This window comes from Phaenicophaeus curvirostris, chromosome 6 (genome assembly GCF_032191515.1).
Source record: "Phaenicophaeus curvirostris isolate KB17595 chromosome 6, BPBGC_Pcur_1.0, whole genome shotgun sequence".
Lineage (NCBI taxonomy): Eukaryota > Metazoa > Chordata > Aves > Cuculiformes > Cuculidae > Phaenicophaeus > Phaenicophaeus curvirostris.
This window is the reverse complement of record NC_091397.1, coordinates 31748335-31769909: the sequence shown is the minus strand read 5'-3', so window position 1 is coordinate 31769909 and position 21575 is coordinate 31748335. Positions and strand designations below refer to the sequence as shown.

General features: G+C 36.8%; 1 protein-coding gene across 2 annotated transcripts in view; it reads left to right on the top strand.

Moving 5' to 3' along the window:
- Nucleotides 1-21575, top strand: part of CUL1 (cullin 1) — a 56140-nt gene that overhangs the window by 31114 nt on the left and 3451 nt on the right. Inside the window, exons 4-17 of one of the 2 annotated variants that reach the window (XM_069859730.1) lie at nucleotides 176-343; nucleotides 1376-1426; nucleotides 2283-2373; nucleotides 4087-4250; nucleotides 8158-8320; nucleotides 11549-11679; nucleotides 14488-14595; nucleotides 14682-14788; nucleotides 15892-15940; nucleotides 16433-16564; nucleotides 17012-17129; nucleotides 18094-18170; nucleotides 18827-18958; nucleotides 20350-20442. In XM_069859730.1, coding sequence (XP_069715831.1) covers nucleotides 176-343; nucleotides 1376-1426; nucleotides 2283-2373; nucleotides 4087-4250; nucleotides 8158-8320; nucleotides 11549-11679; nucleotides 14488-14595; nucleotides 14682-14788; nucleotides 15892-15940; nucleotides 16433-16564; nucleotides 17012-17129; nucleotides 18094-18170; nucleotides 18827-18958; nucleotides 20350-20442 — 1584 coding nt within the window. The remainder of the gene's footprint in view (nucleotides 1-175; nucleotides 344-1375; nucleotides 1427-2282; nucleotides 2374-4086; nucleotides 4251-8157; nucleotides 8321-11548; nucleotides 11680-14487; nucleotides 14596-14681; nucleotides 14789-15891; nucleotides 15941-16432; nucleotides 16565-17011; nucleotides 17130-18093; nucleotides 18171-18826; nucleotides 18959-20349; nucleotides 20443-21575) is intronic. The other variant, XM_069859731.1, reaches the window with a different exon arrangement.

Below are 21575 nucleotides of genomic sequence, written 5' to 3'. Positions count from 1 at the left end.
TTACCAGTGATTTAATTTCTAAATTTCGTACTGGCTTTGTGCTTTATTGATGTAGAAGTAAATGGTAGCTCTTATGTTTCCTGTAAATACATTGCATGGTGTAGATTTATTACAATTTGTACACCTTTGCATATCTGGGCTGTACCTTAAGATTAGCAAGCTTCTGTTATTTCAGGATGGTGAAGATTTGATGGATGAGAGTGTGCTGAAATTCTACACTCAACAGTGGGAAGATTATAGGTTTTCAAGCAAAGTATTGAATGGGATATGTGCCTACCTCAATCGACATTGGGTTCGTCGTGAGTGCGATGAAGGTCGTAAAGGAATTTATGAAATTTATTCGGTATGTAGCTTTTTGAAGTGAATGACTTATCCATTCCATCTGTCATGTTTGTATTATCATCCTGCAAGTCGCTCCTTGAAATTTGTATGAAGTTCTTAAAAATTTTGAAGAAGTGGGCAAAGTGGAATTCTCCCCTATTTCCCTACTCCCACCCTAGTATATTTGTAAAAATTCCATGGATCTAAACATGTGAGATGTTTAGTCTGGCCTGTACTTATTGGGGCTACCAGTATTAGACTGTTGCCTGGTTCATAATATTTGCTTGTACTGCTGTCTGTGTGCATCAGCATGGCCTTGTCATTCCACATAGAATTCAGTCAAGTTTTCAAATACAGCGTGGAGAAGTAAACTGCATTTTTTTCTGTTGACTTCAATACATCTCTACAAATTTTTTAGCATCCAAGCTGCTAAGATTCAGTCAACATTTGGTTTGTAATATAAGTTATTTTGGTGCAGTTCTGAAAGATCGATCTGTTCTCTTGATAATTTTTTCTGTAATGTGAAATAATATAAACAAGGGAGAAACATAGCAGAAGTTCTGTATACTGGATAACTAAAAGCACTTTTTATTGTTAAATAAAGGATTATTGTCCTTGCTGGTGAAGTATTAGGAAGTGATGTGTCATTTTACCACTTCACTCAAATAACTTTGCATATTGTATAAAAACAGTTGGTATCCTTACTTCCCTCCCTCTTCATTTCACTACCCTAATGCTAAGGGATTGTGTCAGCCTGAAAACTGTCAATGAAAAAAGCCTATGTTGTGAAAGTAACTTGCAGCATTTGTTAGATTTGGCATGAAATTGCTGTAGAAGAGGGGACATCTTAGGTAGAGTTAGTAATAAAGCAAGGAGTACTTGTATTGTGAAGCAGTCTTGTTGCATGAGAAATGTCTGCCAAAATATAATGATTAAAAATGTTTGAATTATTTAGCATACTTATATTAACTTTCCTTAAGGAGTTATCCTCCATGTGTATGTGCATATATGTAAGTATTTTCTTTATTCCATCTTTTGTCTCCCTTCCTTCTAGCTTGCCTTGGTGACCTGGAGAGATTGCTTATTCAGGCCATTAAATAAGCAGGTATCGATATATCTATGTAGATAAAAACTGTAGTGTTATTTTATAGCGTTAATTATATATGCTGTTAGTAACTATTCCATGATGGATTTGAGGAGTGAATGGGCGAGTGTTGACTCAGAAAATAAGAGAGCCTTCTGCTTCTAAAAAATTTGGAGCATGGGCTTTTAAGCCCATTAAGGTTAAGGTTTGAGTTATGATTGTGTGAGAAAATAGTGACAGGCCTGGGAGTTTGGTCTCTTGTAATGGTTACTGTGAATCTTTAAATTTACACTGATGCCCAAGAGATTGGGGTCAAATGAATATTTTTAATCAGTGGATCAGCACAATATAAAATAAGACATTCTGTCATGACAAAATATTATATTTATGTTAATTTCACTCTTTTCATCATGAAGTAGTAGTAAATAAGACTGTATTATATTATGGGAACATTCATGAGATTTCAGTTTAAAGGCCACAGTAGTTGCCACACATTGTGTATCAGCATGGGCTGATAGCTTTCTTTATGTAAAGTACACATGGTTAGTTCAGCTCTTACTGTAATGTTTTCTTGTATTTCGGGTATAAATCAAATGGAAGTTTAATTTAGAATGTGCTTTTTGAAATTTTTTTATTAAAAAAGGCATACACTTTTGCAGCTCAGAACTAGTTGGACTGCAATTACATTGTAGAACTTGAAGGTGTAGCATAGTCAGTGATGTCTGTAGGAACTTTATATGTGCAAGTGTCCTTACATTTTGTTTTCAGGGGGCTTGACTTGTCTTGAATATAGGAGTAGGCTCCTGATTAAATATTGTGCTTGACCTTCCAGTTGATTTCCCTGGGCTTGACTTACTTTTAATCCCTGTTTTCTAAGGTAACAAATGCTGTGTTGAAATTGATTGAAAAGGAAAGAAATGGTGAAACTATCAACACAAGACTGATCAGTGGAGTTGTACAGTCTTATGGTAAATGAGATTCCTTTATGGTTTTATTACTGTCTTATAAATAAATCTATATCCCCAAACAGAGTCCAGAAGTAGGATCCTAATATGTCCAGGAAAGATTTCTACAGTAAAATTAACGTAGTTACATATTGCTTAACTTTGTGTTTGTAGGGACATTTGACACAATTTCAGTTGATTATACCATGTTTGTAAAGCTTGGAAGCACAGCTGATAGATGAGTGTCCTTTGTCTACAAATCAGTTATATAGGAGCTATATCTTGAAGGAAGTTTTCATAGTAGTTTACAAACCGAGTGGGATTGGTTTTTGCAATTCATGTGAAGTTGAAAGTTTTGCCATGCTGATTAATGACCGATTTAATTAATTAAAAACATATGTACATATAATCTGGAACTCTAGGAGGAAGTGGAAGTTTCTGTGCCCAGAGAGTGGTGGTAAATGGAGTTAAATCCAGCTGGAGGCCAGTGACAAGTGGGGTTCCCCAGGGCTCAGTGCTGGGTCCAGCCCTGTTCAGTGTCTTTATCAATGACCTGAATGAAGGCATTGAGTGCTCCCTTAGCAAGTTTGTGGATGACACTAAGCTGGGTGGAAGTGTTGATCTGCTGGAGGGTAGGGAGGCTCTGCAAAGGGATCTGGACAGGCTGGACCGCTGGTCTGAGACCAATGGCATGAGGTTTAACAAAGCCAAATGCCGGGTCCTTCACTTGGGGCACAACAACCCTATGCAGTGCTACAGACTAGGAGAAGTCTGTCTAGAAAGCTGCCTGGAGGAGAAGGACCTGGGGGTGTTGGTTGACAGCTGACTGAACATGAGCCAGCAGTGTGCCCAGGTGGCCAAGAAGGCCAATGGCATCTTGGCTTGTATCAGAAACTGTGTGACCAGCAGGTCCAGGGAGGTTATTCTCCCTCTGTACTCGGCACTGGTGAGACCGCTCCTCGAATCCTGTGTTCAGTTCTGGTCCCCTCACCACAAGAAGGATGTTGAGGCTCTGGAGCAAGTCCAGAGAAGAGCAACAAATCTGGTGAAGGGGCTGGAGAACAAGTCTTACGAGGAGCGGCTGAGAGAGCTGGGGTTGTTTAGCCTGGAGAAGAGGAGGCTGAGGGAAGACCTAATTGCTCTCTATAACTACCTGAAAGGAGGTTGTAGAGAGGAGGGTGCTGGCCTCTTCTCCCAAGTGCCAGGGGACAGGACAAGAGGGAATGGCCTCAAGCTCTGCCAGGGGAGGTTCAGGATGGACATCAGAAAAAAAAATTTTTCACAGAAAGGGTCATTGGGCACTGGCACAGTCTGCCCAGGGAGGTGGTTGAGTCATTATCCCTGGAGGTATTTAAAAGATGGGTGGATGAGGTGCTGAGGTGCATGGTTTAATGATTGGTAGGAATGTTTGGACCAGATGATCCTGGTGGTGTTTTCCTAGCTAGTGATTCTGTGAATTTGTACTAGCTTTTGAGATACTGAAGTTTTCCAATCATCCATTTAGTAGTATTGCAGAAAGTATAGTTTGCATGAGTAATGTCTTGTGCTGCTTGTTTTTTAAATGCAAAAATAAATGGATACTTTTAAAAGTTTTTAAAAGTGATGCCAATAATGTCCCAATTGATAACCTTCAAATTAGATTAGTTTAAAATTAGAAAGAAGGTAACTGTTTATTTGCAAGAGACCAATTCATAATAGACCATTTTGTCATTTGCTTTTTTTCCTTTTCTTTCATAGTGGAACTAGGGCTGAATGAAGATGATGCATTTGCAAAAGGACCTACACTAACTGTCTATAAAGAATCCTTTGAATCTCAGTTTCTTGCTGATACAGAGAGATTTTACACACGAGAAAGTACTGAATTCTTGCAACAGAACCCAGTTACAGAGTACATGAAGAAGGTTAGTTATTTAAGAAGCTTCACAATTATTTTGTGGATGTGGAAATTTTTAGAGATAATGGAGTATAAATTTCTTGCTTTTATTACTAGTTTCTTAAAATGGTGATTATTTTACAGAAACAATTAGCTCTTTTACCTTATGACTATTTGGTTCTGTGTTTATCTGGTCTGAAGTTTGACTCCATAGTATATTTCAGTAAGTACAATCAAAGTCTGAAAATTTCTTAATGGGCAAAACAAAAGAGAATGTTTAAATAGATTCAGATTTTGTTAGACTTCAGCCCACAAAACCAGTCATTTTGCTATAGACCTACAAGTTTGTTTCTATACAAGGGTCTGTGTTGGCACATTTATTGAAATTTCTTCCTGAGCAGGCTGCCCAAGGAAGTAGATCATTAATTAACTCTCATAATCTCAGAGTATTTTATTGTAACGAACCTTTCACAATACTTCTGATCAATAAAGCTCAGACTTAAATTCTGAAATGCCCTATCTGGAATCCTCCAAACCAGAGGCTAAGGAAGAGCAAGCTGGATAAACATTGACTATTTTTGTTCTAGTTATTGGATCGGTCATACTGAATGTGAAATAGATAGGTGATCTTCCATCTTGGACAAGTGCTGCTTTATGGATTATTTCTCAGCACAATTCCTCACTTTCTGAATTGCTTCGTGTTTTTTTCCCTTTGAATTTAATTTAAAAAAAGAAGAGCTTTTTGAGTAGGTAATATGCATATACACATCCCTCCCTGAAAGACCTTTGTTTCTTTTGTGTAATTCTGTTTGCTGCAGAACACATCCAGTCTGAGTCTTGGCATTGAAGTCAACGGTTTACCCAAAAAAAAGTCGGGGGGGGGGGGGGGGGGGGGGCGGCGGGGTAGAAGTCCTAGAAATAAAACAGTAAAACAAATTCTGTTTCGAGTGCATTGCAGTAGTTGTCCTGTAGTTTCCAGACATACCTATGTTTCCTTTTCTTTTGTTGTTGAGTTCATGATTTTCGCTACTTCCCTTTTCAATTTTTGTCATTAAAATATGTGTAAAAAGTAGAGTAAGGGAATTCCAATTACTCATAATCTGAATGACTCACTTATCCAGGCCTCCCTGGTACAGGACAGTAAAAAGCTGTCTGAAGGTCATTGCTATTTCAAGAACTAGAGATTAGTGGCAAGTAGAAAGAATTTCTTAGTACACCAAACAATCTTTAAGACTTTAGAAATCCACAAAAGAGCAACTTGCTGTGCTTGAAGCTGATGTTGAAGTAGAAAACATATAAAGCTAGCAGCAGGCAGGGGAAATCTTCAGCAAGGAACTGTGTGTGTAGCCTTAAGTCCCTGCTCAAATTCATTCGCTAGAGATGTATACAAGCTGTTTTGGCTGTCTTGGCATCTCCTTACAGCTAATGTACATATATTGAAATCAAGCTGAACAAGAAACTCTGTTTTCATTACTAGTTTCCTGGGATTTAACTGATGAAACTGAGGAAGATGTGTGTTAGACACCACAGGAAATATGATCAGAGCTTGCAAAGGGGTATGAACTAAGGGATGTGACCTAACAGAAAGGGGAAAGTTATTAATTGAAGCTTTTTAGCTAAATCACTGGAACAAATTGACTGATTCCTCTAGTCTGTGTGCTCTGCTGGAGAGATCATGAGAGGGTGTGAAAATTTTAAAAACTATTAATTTAAAATTCAGGTAGGTTTGTCCTTCAATTTTACCCTACTTCATTATGTATAAGGAATTCTTAACATTTTTTAGTTAAATGTGAGTAGACCATTTTGTACACTTAGAATATTTTTTTTTCAGTTTGGGTGTTGTAATCTGGCATGCCACTTAAATGCCTGGAAGAGTTGTACTCTCCAAGTTATTACTTGAGTATTGTGAGAAGTAGGGTTCTTTTCTGTTGCAAAACACCTTAAATGCGACTGATGTGAAAAGCTGCAAGTTGTCCAGCACTCCCACAGTGTACATACTAGCAGTAAGAAGGTCTTAAAAGTTATCTGTTGGAAGTATGAACCATAAACCAAGTAATTTGCTATTAGTACGCTTACTTGACTTTCACACTGCAGCACTGTGCATTGAGTTCTAAGTGGGGATAAATAAATTGCAAAATAAAAAATTGCAAAATAAAAATAAACCTGTTGGAATACCTTGGTGCACACCAGCTTAACAGCAATGTAACCATGATGTAGTAGAATCCCAGTTGTTTCTTGTAGAATACTCAATGAAATCTTAATTAGAATTAGTATATGCGTGTAGTTATACAGGCAGACTTACTGAGCTTAGAAGGATTGTGAATTTTTCTTCTCAGGCCAGAACTCATGAGTAAAGCTGGCATGGCCTGATATGCTGTAGGGGAAAAGGTCAGTATTTCTTAAGATTGTCCCTTGAAATAAAGTGAACTTCTGATCTTTATCGTTAAAGCAGCCAAAGATACTGTTGTGTAAACTAATTTTTCCCTTGTTTCTGAAATATGACTGTGAAAGGAAAATGGAAGCACAAGAACAAAAAGTGAGAGGGTATGAACAAACCTGATGTCATTGAATGATGATTTTCGTAAAGGAGCTCAAAGAGAAAGATGACTGTTAGCATTAAAAGTGAAGGTCTTGAGAATATTCTAAGTAGCAGCATTAGAAATGGCAGATTTCCTGAAATACAGAAATACAGACTTGGTTAAATGTAAGATCAGTTGTCCTACTCGTCTGATTCCAGTTTCCAGCATTCATCAGAAAGATTTGCTGCTATTTGCTGTCATTAAGAAAGTTGATTGCTACTTGTTACTGGTAAGAAACGGGCAAGTTCCCTGAAGCATGAGCTTATATCCCTTCCCGAACTGTTGATATTTTCCTCCCCCCCTACACACTTTGACCTGTAGCGGTTTAACTATGGGCGACAGTAATCTAGGACCATTTCACAAGAGCAAAGTGCAAAATTATTATAGAAATGAGTGAAACTAACACTGACAGATTATTTAAAGCCATCTGTGTACAATGCAGTATACTTGCAGTGAAATTGTTCTTTGTTGTTGTCTAATATGATCTTTCATGCCTAATCAATATTCAGAATTACTAGGAAACTTCACCAAGAGAAGGAATTATTGTAGTTATTAAATAATTCTGACCGATAAGGGGACATATGTACTTTATCCCTAACAATGTGCTGCAAGTACAGATGGCTTGTAAAGTGAATCTTGTAACACTTTTTCAAACAAAATAGAGGTAATTGTTATATAAACAACTTCAGTTTTACATTTTTATGTTAAGTACTGTTCCTTGAGTGGCATTTAGAATTTTGGTTTGCCAGGAAAATATGCATATGTAGCATTTCACATGCCAAATTAAATGCTAGTGTAATTTAAATTATTCTAGACTATTGGGAAGCTTCCATGGAAGAATGTAGGTGAGAAGATTCAGATGAGTTTGTCAGGGACGTACTGTTAAACAGTAGTTTTCAGCTCTAGTTTTGTGGAGATATGAAGTATCTTCACATTTGTCTTAAATAAAATTACTTCTGTGGCTGGAGAACTTCCTGATACAAAAACTCCCTGCATCCCATGTCAGCAGCTTTGAGGTTTTTTGACAGCAGATTTCCATCTATAAACTTTTTATTTGGAAGCAAAGGGAAAACAGTTTTGCTGATATTCTCCCCCAACTTAAACAGCGTATAATATTGTCATCAACATAAACATTGATTCCGTATATGGGGGGTGGTCACGTTACGATTACCAGAAAAATAACTGCATATGTAGGTAGACCATAATACCACATTACCGAGAGATTTGATTTTATTGTCGTTGTTTTGCGTATTTTCTAGACGAATTTACTAAGTAGTCATCTGCTGCCTGCTTGCTGCTGTTGGATTTCTGTTCTGCCTTCCATGCAGGTTTCAAATTTCTCTTTCTGTTCTGTAGGCTGAAGCTCGCCTTCTTGAGGAACAGCGTAGAGTTCAGGTATATCTCCATGAGAGCACACAAGATGAGTTAGCACGAAAATGTGAGCAAGTACTTATTGAAAAACACCTGGAGATATTTCATACAGAGTTTCAGAATTTGTTGGATGCTGACAAAAATGAAGGTAGGACGTTCAAACATTGATTTTAGGCTTAGTCCTCCTTAATTATTTGTGAATGATATAAATTCTTGTGATGGCTAAATGTAACTTGTACAGAAATCACATTAAGAGACTAGACAGACTCTAAATGATTGATTAAACTGAGGTGGCTGAGGATAATCCCTCAAGGAACTTATTCTGATCCTAGATATTAAGGCAAAACAGCACTAATTTTGATTTCTCAAAGGCTGGAAGAGCTTCAAGAGCACTTGAGCCATCCTTCCAGCAGGAGCTGAAGCTTGCATGAGACATATGAGCCAAAAAACAGGCCAGTAGTTTTACCACCTGTTTTAGTTTAATCCATGGATCTTCGAGTCCTCAATGAGATTCAGAAGTCCAAGCTGCCTGCAAGTACCTATAGGAAATACTAAAAGAGGAGTAGAAGCAAATGCAAATAACTTCTAAAATATAGTACCTAAAATATCTAAAACTGCCTATAGAGCACAAAGAAAGGGTGGGAGGTATTAATTGAAGGAATCATTTTAGCTGTAAAAATGAGTCTTAAGTTGAACTAATGGATCAAGATTATAATTTCATAGAGAACAGACTTGTTCAGCAGTTCCCTTTAAAGTGCAGATTATCAAAGAGTTTAGCTAGCTTTAAAGAATTGATTTTTATGATTTTTTCAGGAGTTAATGCTTATAGACTAATAGTCAAAATTAGGGCCAAATCATTCCTGTGCATCATGCAGATGATAGAATGAATGATATTTCTGTTTTTTTCATTTGGGCGATTAATGATACTGTTCGTTTGAGAGTTGTGAATTGCAACTATGACTATCTCTCTTGATAGATCAACCTTAAAAAAGCAACTATGAATAATTAGTATAATCATCATGTTGATGACTAAAAGATGCTTCGAAATAGAAAAGGGTAGTTCAGTGTGATTAGTCGGCCAGAATTTACCTGTTTCAAATGCAGATAGAATTATTTTTTTTTATCCTGTGCTTGTCGGGTGTTGTTTATGCTTGTAAATGTACTTACTCTGTAATTGGAAGACGTTTTGATATAGATGATGTTGACTAGTAAAGTGACTTTATAAATGTGTTCTGGTAATAGGAATAGTAATAGCACAAACAAGGAACTTCTGGACTCAGGATGCCTTTACAGGTTTTTCTTGTTTCCCTTTATCAAGTTTATGGGTTGTGTGAGCCTTTAATACAGTCACGGTAAGAAAAGGAAAAGGACTACTGTGTGTCTTGGACACCATCTTGCTATGTCTCTGGTTTTACTTTCATTTAGGTTGTTTCTAGTATTAATTTGGCCTTTTAAAATGCCTGATTTTTTTCTTTTTAAAAATATTTCCTTTTCTTTTATAGGGCTTCACTTGTGCAAATTACAGTAATTCTGTGGCCCTTCTTAAGTTTCATAAAGCCTCAAAATTGGAAACATTTACTTTCAAGGATTCTTTGAGAATTCATTCTTTAATTACTATAGTTGCTTCACTGTCAAATTTGTAATATACTAAAATAGCCTCTTGTAGACTATCCAAAACTTATAATAAAATCTTGCTCTCAATTAAAGTATTAATTGCTTTGTTCTTGAAAGTACGTTGGTTTTGAGGTCCTCCCATGTGAAATATGTTAAACATATACTATTAAAGGCCACTCCTGTTGATGATCTGTAGCTTTCCGTGTTGTGCAACCACTTATAAAGATTGTGAGGCATATTTGTTATGTTACCTACTCACATCAGTATGATGCCCATAGGAAATAATGATGTTTATTGTAAGCAGGCTGTAATGGTTTAGGTGGAGTTTTGTGGGTAAAAGAGCAGTATTCTAATGTTATAGAAGTTCAGTATCAGGTTGCAAATGTGGTTTTTGGAGATAAAAATAAGTTTACTTCACAGATCCAAAAGTTTAAGCTTGCTGAAGTTCTAAGGAATGGAAAGCATTCTACAGAAATGACTGTGAACAGGGGTGTCATCACTTCACTACTAAAGGCATCAGGTTCTGTATGTTGTGTTTTGGAGTTAGATAGTGATACGTATGCTCAACTGCTCACAAACCCTTCAGAGAAGTCCTTACACTTCAGAAGTGCTCGATCCAGCTGACAGATTTAGCATAGGTTCAACAAGGTCCTCATTAGTTTACAGTAATGAATTCGGTGGTTTACTTTTTCACACTTGAGTGCCTGTTCAGTGCGGGCAGGATTACAAGAGGTAGCTCGTGGGTTTGTGTACTTGGTTTATGGCCAAATTAAAGATTGCTTTTTTTAAAAAGTGTTCTGTGTTCAGAAAGTACAAAGCACCTGCCCTGTTGAAAACAAATAATAAACCCAAAACCCTCTTAAATTTTAGACTTCCTGAAATTAGTAATTGATTTTGGAAGGTCATGGCTGAAAACTGGTGAGATTTTATTATGAGGCTTTAACATATGTGAAATGATGTCCATTTTTTTTACCTTTGTTTTTCCTTCAGTTTTGTTCCCTGGTAATGCTTTTCAGAAACATTTTTCTCCTTGAGATACAATTATGTCTGCTGATATTCGGTTACTTAAATGTTTTTGAAGAGATGGCTTTACTGATAGTGCTTTATTGGAAGAAATTTGGTTTATGATGTTCGAGTTTATCTGCTGAGGTCATATCCATACATAACACTTTGCCTTAGATTTCCAACAATGTTACCACTGGTGCTCCTGCACTACAGGTCGTGTTAGATATCCAAGAACTGTCCTGTACCTAATAAGATTCAAAGGACAGTGGTTAACAGCAGAATGTTGTACTCTTAGCCAGCAGTAACGCTAATGACAGTTGTAATTCATGGCAGTGCTTCAACACTTCATCTAAATAAGAGGTTTTTAACTCCGTTTTTAAATCATTGCACCTCTTTACTACTTATTTCTGGTTTTCTAATTCAAACTTAAATATGTTTCTGTCTTTTAAGTCTGTTGTTTTTTTCCTTCTTGAGTTTTATGTAGCATTGTGAAGGTAGAACAAATCGTAATATTTAACAGGCTGTTTTCTCTTGGACTAGGTCTAGCTTTCCAGGTTATTGCAAAGACTTGCTATGCCATGTAAATTTTTTGGATGTAGTTTTTTCTGGCATTTTGCAGAAGCAATTACGTGTGTGTTTTTGTTGATGGTGGATGTTTAACTCCTATTGGCAATTTATAAATGAGAAATTGGATTCATACCTGGTACAAATAGGAGAAGTTGGCTTTACTGTTGTTTTTTGGTTTTGTTTTTTTCAGACTTGGGACGCATGTATAACCTTGTATCTCGAATCCAGGATGGCCTTGGAGAGCTGAAAAAACTTTTGGAAACCCATATTCATAATCAGGGTCTAGCTGCAATTGAGAAATGTGGAGAAGCTGCTCTAAATGCAAGTATCTCATCAAAATAAGCCTGTGTGGAGTTCCTGCCACTTTTACATTAGAGGAGAGTGAATGAATGCTTCCTGATGTACTTTCCATTTTGCTTGTGTTTTCCCTCTCACTAATTTAATATGTGAGGTATAGATGATTCTCGAATGTTGATAGTAAGCTTAAAACGGCAGTCACATCGCTGTGTTGCTACTCTCTGTGTTTTAGACGGGAGGGGGCTTCTGAGTTCTTGCTCTCTGTCAGGGTGTCATGCCGATTGGAAAGCTGACTGTGCAAATACAACATCCTACACTTAACAGACTTTCAAGTGTATTTCTATTTCAAGAAGCATTATCTCCGATGGACTGTGTTTAATTTCATCATCTTATAGACTTCTGACTTGGGTGGGACTGTGTGGAGTGTTTCTCTTGGTTTTAGGTGAATGGCTTTATTCTGTTCGGAAAAGTATGACAAATGTAAGTGTAAGAGTAAACTGAAATGTTTGGGAGAGGGCACAATACAAGGAGCAGGTCAGGTTTTCTGCAGCGCTGTAGTCATTTAGCCATATAATTTGCTTTCTTAATTTTATCCCATAATTGTAATTTCGGGCTTAATTTTGTATTGATTTAGGGTTGATTCTCAACATGAATAGACCCTTTGCTAACGTTTTTGTCTATAGGCAATATGATATTTTCTAGCATTACAGAAAAGAAACATTGCACAAAGCAATATTAGGATATCCTAATACCCCCTTAAAATGGGATTTAACTTTAAGTTTTGACACACTTCATATTAACCAGTTTTTGACCTTATATTCTTGAAATAGTCATTAAAACAGTAATTGGTAATGACTGCACAGAGAACAGTAAAAACTTCAGGTTTTAGCACAAATTAAAATGTTTTACATGTGTGTAGTGTCTGGTTTTTACTTCTATAGATTTAAGTGCATGGCTTTTAGGCAATGTTGGTCTCCTGTGAATCATGAAGTAAGTTAAGGAATCTTCAGCTTCATTTGTAGACATCACCTTACATATTTAAACTGGATACGCTCTCTTGTTGACACATCCCCCATTTGAGTTTCTTCAGACCTTGAAGAATTTCCCAGAATAATGAAAACTTTCTTCAGGAATTAGCTTATCTTTGACAGGGGGAAGCCTGAGATTTGTATGTATTATTTCTATTTACTCCAACCATTTACAAGAACTCCTCCTGATCACAGCACTTCTTGATTTTCTTTTTCTTTTGTCCCTTTTCTTTTTCCACGCTTTTCTTCTTCATTTTCATAACCATCTCTGCCTCTCTCCCTTGGGAACCAGCTTGTCTAAGGTTCTTCCAATATCTTTCACTCCACTGTATTGCTATTCATCATTGCCTTGTTGTCCCTCTATCACAGTTAGGATTGACTCTGCCTAACTTCATTTACTCGTATGGTGCCTAAAGACACTCAGCTAGGCAAATGCTTCTCAGTTTCTCTGTAGTCAATGGAGAGAAATAGTCATACCAGCTTTGACTCATTTGGCTTACTTTAGATTTTTATTGCAGAAAGAGTTGTGCTCTAGACTCCATTAACAATGTTAATGGTCTTCAGTCAGAAGATAACTGCTTTTGGTGCCCTCAGTTACGATGGTTTGAGTCCCTGCGTCAGTAGATGCATTTCTGAATGTCTTTCAAGTCCACTAGAATTTCTTGTCTGAGAGGTTCTCAGTACTCTCAATTCTTCATCTCAAGCATGACATTTCATCAGTGGTCCACATTGTCTTCAGTGGCAACAGGAAATTTTTTTCAGTATCCTGATACAGCCCTGGACATCTCTTGCCATTTGTTGCCAGCATCCTGAAGGCATAGGATAGGAATGTTATGGAAGCACCTCCGTGCCCAGTCCTTAGTTTTTGTTTATGCACCCATCTGTGAGTTTGTCTAATTGATTCTTGAACCTGCTAGTACTATCTACTTCCAACAGCTTGTTGTGGCAAGTACATGAAGTCTGCTGTCTTTTATGTGAAGATGTTCTTTACCTTATCTGTCTTAAACTTGTTCCCTATCACTTTTATCAAGTGCTCCTTAGTTATAAAATATGGCTTTTGATGATTGTTCATCTTTTCAGTCATCCTTCTTAGTCATATGCCTGTTCTAACTTCTGATCTCCAAATTGAAGGCTTGCAGCCTTTTCTGTTGTATAGTAGCTGCCCTGTCTGGTGCTTTCATTGCTTTTCACTATTTCTACTCTGACTCCCCTTCATCTTTATTGAGATGCAGAGATCAATAATTGCACATAGGACTCAGTCTGTGAGTGCCATAAACTTGATGTTTGTTGGCATTTGTCTACCACTGAGTTTTGAGTGTGTAATTTTTAAGAACTGACAACAGTGACCAAGGTCTCTGTACTGTGTTGTACCTGTTGGGGATACGCATGGTACATTCTTACTACAGATTTCAAGGGTTTCTTCTATAGCAACTGCCTTTTAATGATTGTCCAGGTCTCTCAGGTCTAATTCAGATTGAGCTCATGGCATTGAAAATGTCCTTCTTGGAAATCTTTGCAATGGTTGAGTAAGTGGTTTTGTCTTCTTTTGTATTATAGTATATAGTGTAGTACACTCTGCACTCTGGTTGTTGCCAGTGAAAGCTTGTGCTAATGTAAGTCCTGGACATTGGATCTAAACTAATCTGGATCTTATTTTACCTTTAAAACATTTCCAATGCTTCATATGCTTTCTGTATACTTTCCTCATAAAAAAATTTGCGTAGACCAGTGAGTAGGTCTGTTTTGGAGGAAGTAGAAAGCAGAAAGTCAACAGATTGCAAAAAATAATCTCCCTTTATTGCAGGATCCAAAAATGTATGTACAGACAGTGTTGGATGTCCATAAGAAATACAATGCTTTAGTCATGTCTGCATTCAACAACGATGCTGGCTTTGTGGCCGCACTAGACAAGGTAAGTATATGTGGTGGCATATGGTGAACTTTTTTTCTATTCAGTGTTTTGTCTCCCAAAATTTCACTGTCTTTTGTGATTTATAGGCTTGTGGTCGATTTATAAATAATAATGCAGTGACAAAAATGGCTCAATCATCCAGTAAGTCCCCAGAGCTACTGGCACGATACTGTGACTCCTTACTAAAGAAAAGGTATGTCCTCAAAAACAAATTATTATTTCAGGTTGGCTTTTGTTTTAAAAGGTTTTAGCGTATGAAGTTTTATGTCTTCACAAACAGAACTTAATGTTCCAAGAAAAATTAATTATACCAATTCTGAATGCAAAAATTTCATTAGGTCTGTTCCTAAAGATTATATGGAGTGTGTTTGGTCTTTTCTTTTAAAGAAGAGAGGGGAAATAATAAAAGATCCAAACCTTTTCTTTCCTTATAGGAAACAAAGTTATGGGTTTTTTTTAGTGAAACAAAGGATTTTAGTTCTTTTTTCCCAAAAACTTGAGTTGTGCTATAAGCTGTAAAGAGGAGACGCATATTGCGTTTTTCCAATAAGTCTTGCTTTCCTCATATTGTTCTCTCTGTATGTTCTTCTGTCTGGGCAGAAATTGAGAACAAAAACTGCTTTCTAACCTCTTAAGGTTGATAATTAAATTAAGGTATTTGACTTCAAATGATTCAGCAGCTCATATGGGTTTTGGAGGACAAAAAAAAACACCACCAAACAACCCAGTACCAGAAGAACTTGCCCATTTTTCCCTCCTCTATCCTCTCTTAACTTCAGCAAAGGGTTGATTTTCCCCTTTACAAGTACCAACTATCTGCAGAGTAGACTTGGAGTGTGCCTGATGAACAGGCATGATACAGAGGAAGAATGTGGAAGACCTGAGCTCTCACCCAGTTCAAGACCCAGCTGTCTGAGCTGTTTTCACTGTACTGCCTAAGATAAGAAACGGAGATAGCATTTAACAGCAGAAAAATGGCAAGATGAGGGACATCCATGTTTAAACGCGTAAATACTTAGAACTGTCAGGCTGTCAGGAAGTCCTTAGCAATTCATAGTCCAGGATTTCAACCTGTTGTTTAAAAATAGCATACAAGATGGCATACTTCAGAATTCCTTACATGTGGAGTAGCAAAGGGAAGCATTCATTTCACTACACTGATTCTTCTCTAAAGAATCTTTGATCCCAGAACTACTCAATCCATGTTCTTTTATTTACTAAATGTCCATATACTCCATGTCTTGTTTTAATTCAGCGGTTTTGAGACTTATTGAAAATATACTACTTTAATTGCAGCTCAAAGAATCCAGAAGAGGCAGAATTGGAAGATACACTCAATCAAGTGGTAAGATGTCTATAAATACCGTTCTCTGTGTAAGCTTTGACGAGTTAGTAGTACTCAATTGTGACACAATTCAGATGAAAGAAAACCTTTCATTTTTCATGTTTGATTTCTTTGCTTAGCATCTCAGTAATAATCTCTGTGTGGCTTGTTGGTTGTATTTTTTGTTATTAAAAAATCCCCACCCCTTAGAGCAGATTTAAAGTGGCTAAATGGAATTTATGCTTTTACTTCATATTTATATACATATATAAAATATTGGAGAAATTATATATTTTATATAATTACATGTGCGCACTACATATTAATATATAGGGCTGTACAGTTAATGTTTTTAAAACAGTATCTGCTTTTAAAACACACACTCCTTGCCCTGGCTGCCCAAAACTGCTACCCTTAAAAATTGAAATGTGAATTAGGTAGGTACTGCTACAGCTTTTTCAAGACAAATGCATGTTGTTGGTTTTTATTTACAACTTTTCTTGGCTTTTCCAGATGGTTGTCTTCAAGTATATTGAGGATAAAGATGTGTTTCAAAAATTTTATGCTAAAATGCTGGCAAAAAGACTTGTACACCAGAACAGTGCTAGTGATGATGCTGAGGCAAGCATGATCTCTAAACTAAAAGTGAGTACTTCAAGACTGTCCCATGATCTACCATTTTGCAGGTCTTCAGGCTGCCTTGGAAAGCATGCATGAGTGTCCTTTCATTTCATTGTTTTATGTAAAGTAGAAAAATAGACAACCTAGGTTGTCGTCTTTTTTGTTGTTGTTTTAATCTCCTAAGAGCTTATAGTGCATGTCTGGCCTATGGAGTTCAGATTAATTATTCTTAGTCAAATAAATAACATAATTAGCCAAGGGAATTGCTGCTGAAAAGTTGCTTAATTTCTTTAATGCTTGTTCATTGAGGGTTGAGCAAAATAGGAGCACATTTGGCTGCAATCAGTACTCTGAGTAAAGGAAATACTCAACTTTGTATATCTTCCTTTAAGAAAATAGCCTCTGATACTGTGTTCTTCTCATTCTCCAATAAAAGTGTCTTGCTGATGTATCTGTGCTTTTAAACTACAGCAAGCTTGTGGTTTTGAGTATACCTCCAAGCTGCAGCGGATGTTCCAAGATATTGGTGTAAGCAAGGACTTGAATGAACAATTTAAAAAGCACCTGACCAATTCAGAACCGTTAGATTGTAAGTAATACATTTAAATAAGTTACTATTGAATAGTTTAGCTTCCTCTTATTTCTGCAGAGCTAATTAGATGAGGGAAGTATTTAATTTAGACATCATATCCCCAGAAGTTAGTATTATTTGGATCCCAATAGCTAGCATTTTTAAATTAGTCATTTAGGTCTTTACTTTGTCTTCTAATAGCACTTTATATCTTCTGTTATGGGTAACCTCCTTGTGATTTTGCAGCTCATGTTTAGGTATGTAATTAAATTAAGTTGAATCCTGTTTTGTATCTTTTTTTTTAATTAGAAGGATGTTTTGCTTTAAACAATTTTGATTTTGAGCACAATATGGTTTAAATTCATAGTGCTGTAACACTTTTAAGGAAAAAAGGATGTTGCTAGACAACCCTATCACTTTTTTTTATGAAGAAATATTTTTTCATTGAAGCACGTTGAAATGAATTCTTTGAAGACTTTATAATTATTTGTTGGATTACATTTAGAGCTGTTTATTGTCAGGCTTAAATTTTACTTAGTTTTTATATTATTCACACTGACTTGCACAAAATGCCTTACAAGTATAAGTGTGAAATGTTTGTTCTTGCAGTTGTGTAGTGTGGGGTGATGAGAGTTAGTTACACATAGGAATGAAGTCTTAAATTTTTTACACTTGCATGTTAAAAGAGAAATCCATTGTGGGGATAGAAAGAGTACTGACTCTAACAACAAAGGAGAGAAAATTGGGTGCCACTGTAAACCTAAAGCTGCCCAACTGCAGCAAGGTCTTACATTAATATTTTGATTTATGGTCTAGATTTAAAAGAACATATATTGATTAATGATTTTTCACCATGTTAGTTTGAGCAAGGCATAACCGTTTCTTGTTTGCGTTAGAACTATAACTGCATGTCTGAAGAGAGGGTGGGAGCAAGGGAAGTTATGCAGCTCAGCCTCTTGATGGGCGTTCACCTCTCTTTCAGTGGATTTTAGCATCCAGGTGCTGAGTTCTGGATCGTGGCCATTCCAGCAGTCCTGCACGTTTGCTCTGCCATCTGAGGTGAGGTGCTTGCACTTGGTTCATCCGAATGTGGAGTGAAGATGTGAGAAATTTGTTTTACAAGGCTGGTGTCCCTCCTGGTTTTTTGTGTGTCAGAGAGCACTGGAAGTCTCTCTGTGGTGTTTGTCTATTTGGCTGGAGGATATTTGGAACAAGATAAGCAAGTAAGCTATTAGGAGGGAATTGTGTGCAACACAACTATTTTCTCCTGTGTAAAGACCCTTGTTAGCATATATTTCTGTGTGTACTTTCATTTAAAAAACATTTCTTTCCATTGCTTCAGTTCTGTCCAGTAAAATATTCAGATGCTGTAATCTTCCTGAACTTGAGAAATAAGTAACTGCATTTACCTGCAGGATGAAGGCAATTAAAAGAAATTGCTTTTTTAACCTTGCTTAATGTATCAAAAAAAGGAAGAATGGAACTTCAGTGCTTTTCTAGGTTTGTATTGCTAATGACACATTAAAGCAGAAACTCATTAAAATGGGAAATTTTCATCCGATCTGAAGAATTTGAATACTATGCATTTCTGTTTGTCTGATTCAGACAACATGGCAGTCGAGGGTGATCAGAGTTGTTTCTCATTTATTGGTTCTGGAGCATATTCTAGTTAGGGTAAATGAGAATAAATAATCTTTGTTGTTGGTTTTATACAGTTAGAACGGAGCTACCAGAGATTTACTGCATTTTATGCCAGTCGTCATAGTGGAAGAAAATTAACATGGTTGTATCAGCTGTCCAAAGGGGAACTGGTTACCAACTGTTTCAAAAATAGATACACATTACAGGTAAGGATAACATGATACTGGTAGAAACACTTGGTGATAATGGCATTCAGAGAACGAGATGCAGCTGATCATTTAAAAGATGTGTTCACACTCTGCTCCACTGTGCTTATGTTTTCTGGATGAGCTGCTCAGCCTCTTTACTCCTCATTTGGAGATAATTGCTTTTCCTTACTTTAAAGGACTGTTGTGTGGATAAATGTTTTGAAAGCGGTCAAGTATGTAGATGATAACGTAGTGGAGTTGATGTGAATACCCGTGCCTGCACACAAACTAATTTTAATAGATAATACAGTCAATTGAACTGTATTTTACTTGTATCTCAAAATATTCATTAACAGTGTGTAGTGATGTATCACAGTTAACTATTTGAAATCATTCAGTTCCTTAATTAGGGATCTTCCTATGTATACATGCGCGCACACACACACACATGTATGTTTAGGTACTATTTATGGTGCTCGTGTGCATTCATTAGCTTTACTCCTGTGAATAATGCCACTGGCTTTAAAACAAAGCACAGATGCAAGATCTGATGGCTACAGACTTGTGTATTAATGAAGTGAACATAAATGTTAGCCCTCCCCATGGTTGTTGGTGTTAGGATTAATAGAACCTTTATAATGTGTTTGATTTATTTACTGTAATGACACTTAAGATCTATCTTTAAAAGAATATTGTCTAAGAAGGGGGAATATGTTACTTGCGGTTTAAACAGGTGTTGAACTGGGTTGTGTGAGACAACTGCAAACTCTTTGCATAAGATCTCATGCTTATACTTTCACGTCTGCTTTCTTTCAAAAAGTAGACAGAGGAGAAGAGTTCACAACAGTGAGAAGAAACAAGATAGTCTCACAGTTTAAGCTTATCAACATATGTTAACCCTGTGGTGATAGACTTGAATAAGCCACTGATAGCTGCCTTGTATATAAATGTGGTTTCTTTATTCTACTGGAGTTGGAAGGGTTGTGAGGATGAATTCAGTAATCTGTGTAGGTTTCAATGAAAATGAAATGGGTAGGAGTAGGAGACTGATGGGGGAAAGAATTACAAATCCTATTAGCAAGTAGAAAGAAAAGGCTTTGACACCGTAATAGAAGGTGTGACAAAGTTATCTGCAGCTACTTTCTAACTAGATCACAATCTTAGGGTTTTATGTATAGGTCATGCTGGAAGGTAGATTTCTGGTTATATAAGTAACATCTGATTTTTGTGTATTGTGTAACAATAAGCACTAGTTGGCTGTTCTCTGTTTTGCAGATATTCCAGTATATGTGTTTAACTCATAAATTTCAGGCTGTTTGAATTCAGAAAGTGCTCTTGTTCATTCTCATTTTCTGATTTCCCTCCTCTCCTGCTCATCCTCTTTTTTTTTTTTCTGGGGGGTCTGTTAGGCATCCACATTCCAGATGGCAATTTTACTGCAGTACAACACAGAAGATGCCTACACTGTGCAGCAGCTGACGGACAGTACCCAAATAAAAATGGTAGTGACTTTGCACATTTTAGCAGTCATGTGAACAAATTTTTTGCTCTTCAGGGCTCTTCCTGCTGTCATAAGAAATTGGAATTAGATATGCTTGAACAGTATGAATGTCTCTGTCCTGGATGAGACAAATACATTCTCTTCTTGGTCAACTTACTTGCTGTGTTTACTTTCCTGTAATCATAACTGCCTAGTCTTCTGATGAATCTTGGTGTGTGTATAACCCTGTTCATGACTAAAATGAATTGCCTAGCTTCCTGCTGAGCTCTGGTAGTAAGTTTTCAGTGTTTCACTACATACACTTAAATATTAGGACATATGTTCTAGGGAAAACAGCAATTTCCTTAAATGATTTAGCTGTGCATCTGTTCTCTATATCTCAAGGTATATACCTGAACCTACTAAAAGCTGCAGTTTCATTGGTTCATTCTTCCCTGTGGAAAAAGTTGTTCCCTTCTTTCCTTTCCAAGTAGAATTTATAGTCCATAGTTTATGTGGCATCTGTGTCTTTTACTAGTAGGTTTAATTCAAGTCTTTTGGGACTCCTGGAAAGCTAGGCAATTCCTAGACAGCGAGATACTTTCTAGATATGCATTTCTAAAAGTAAGTTGCTGCTACTTTACAGCAGACTCTGAACTCTTACGGGGTTGCCATTTATTATGGATGCTTATTTGCAGATAGATAGATAAAATAGGTATGTAAAACAAATATTTGGCCCAAATTATGGTTGGACCAGAATAAAACTCTTCATAAAGCTGAAAACTAACTGCATGAAACCCAGAAGACTTCTGCTGTGATAAAATAACAGCGTTGCCAGCCTCTACACAACAGAAGTGTAGCCATCTGGGTGACTGACCAGCAACAGTGACCAGAAACAATCCCTGGTGTGAGAGAAGGAAAATGTTCACCAGAAAACAGAGGGTGCTTGCTTTCTGAGGTTAACAACACCCAAAAAGGGCCTTATTACATTTTATGTCTGTGAACTATGTTTTCACTGCTTTCCCCCACCTCCCCCTCATTTTTGCAGTGTTGTGCATTAACTAGTTCTTAGTGTAAATGAGTGTATTCTTGTTGAAGTATTTTAAGTGAGGGAAAGTTGCTGTCTGCACTGATAATATTTTCTGTAATTTTGTA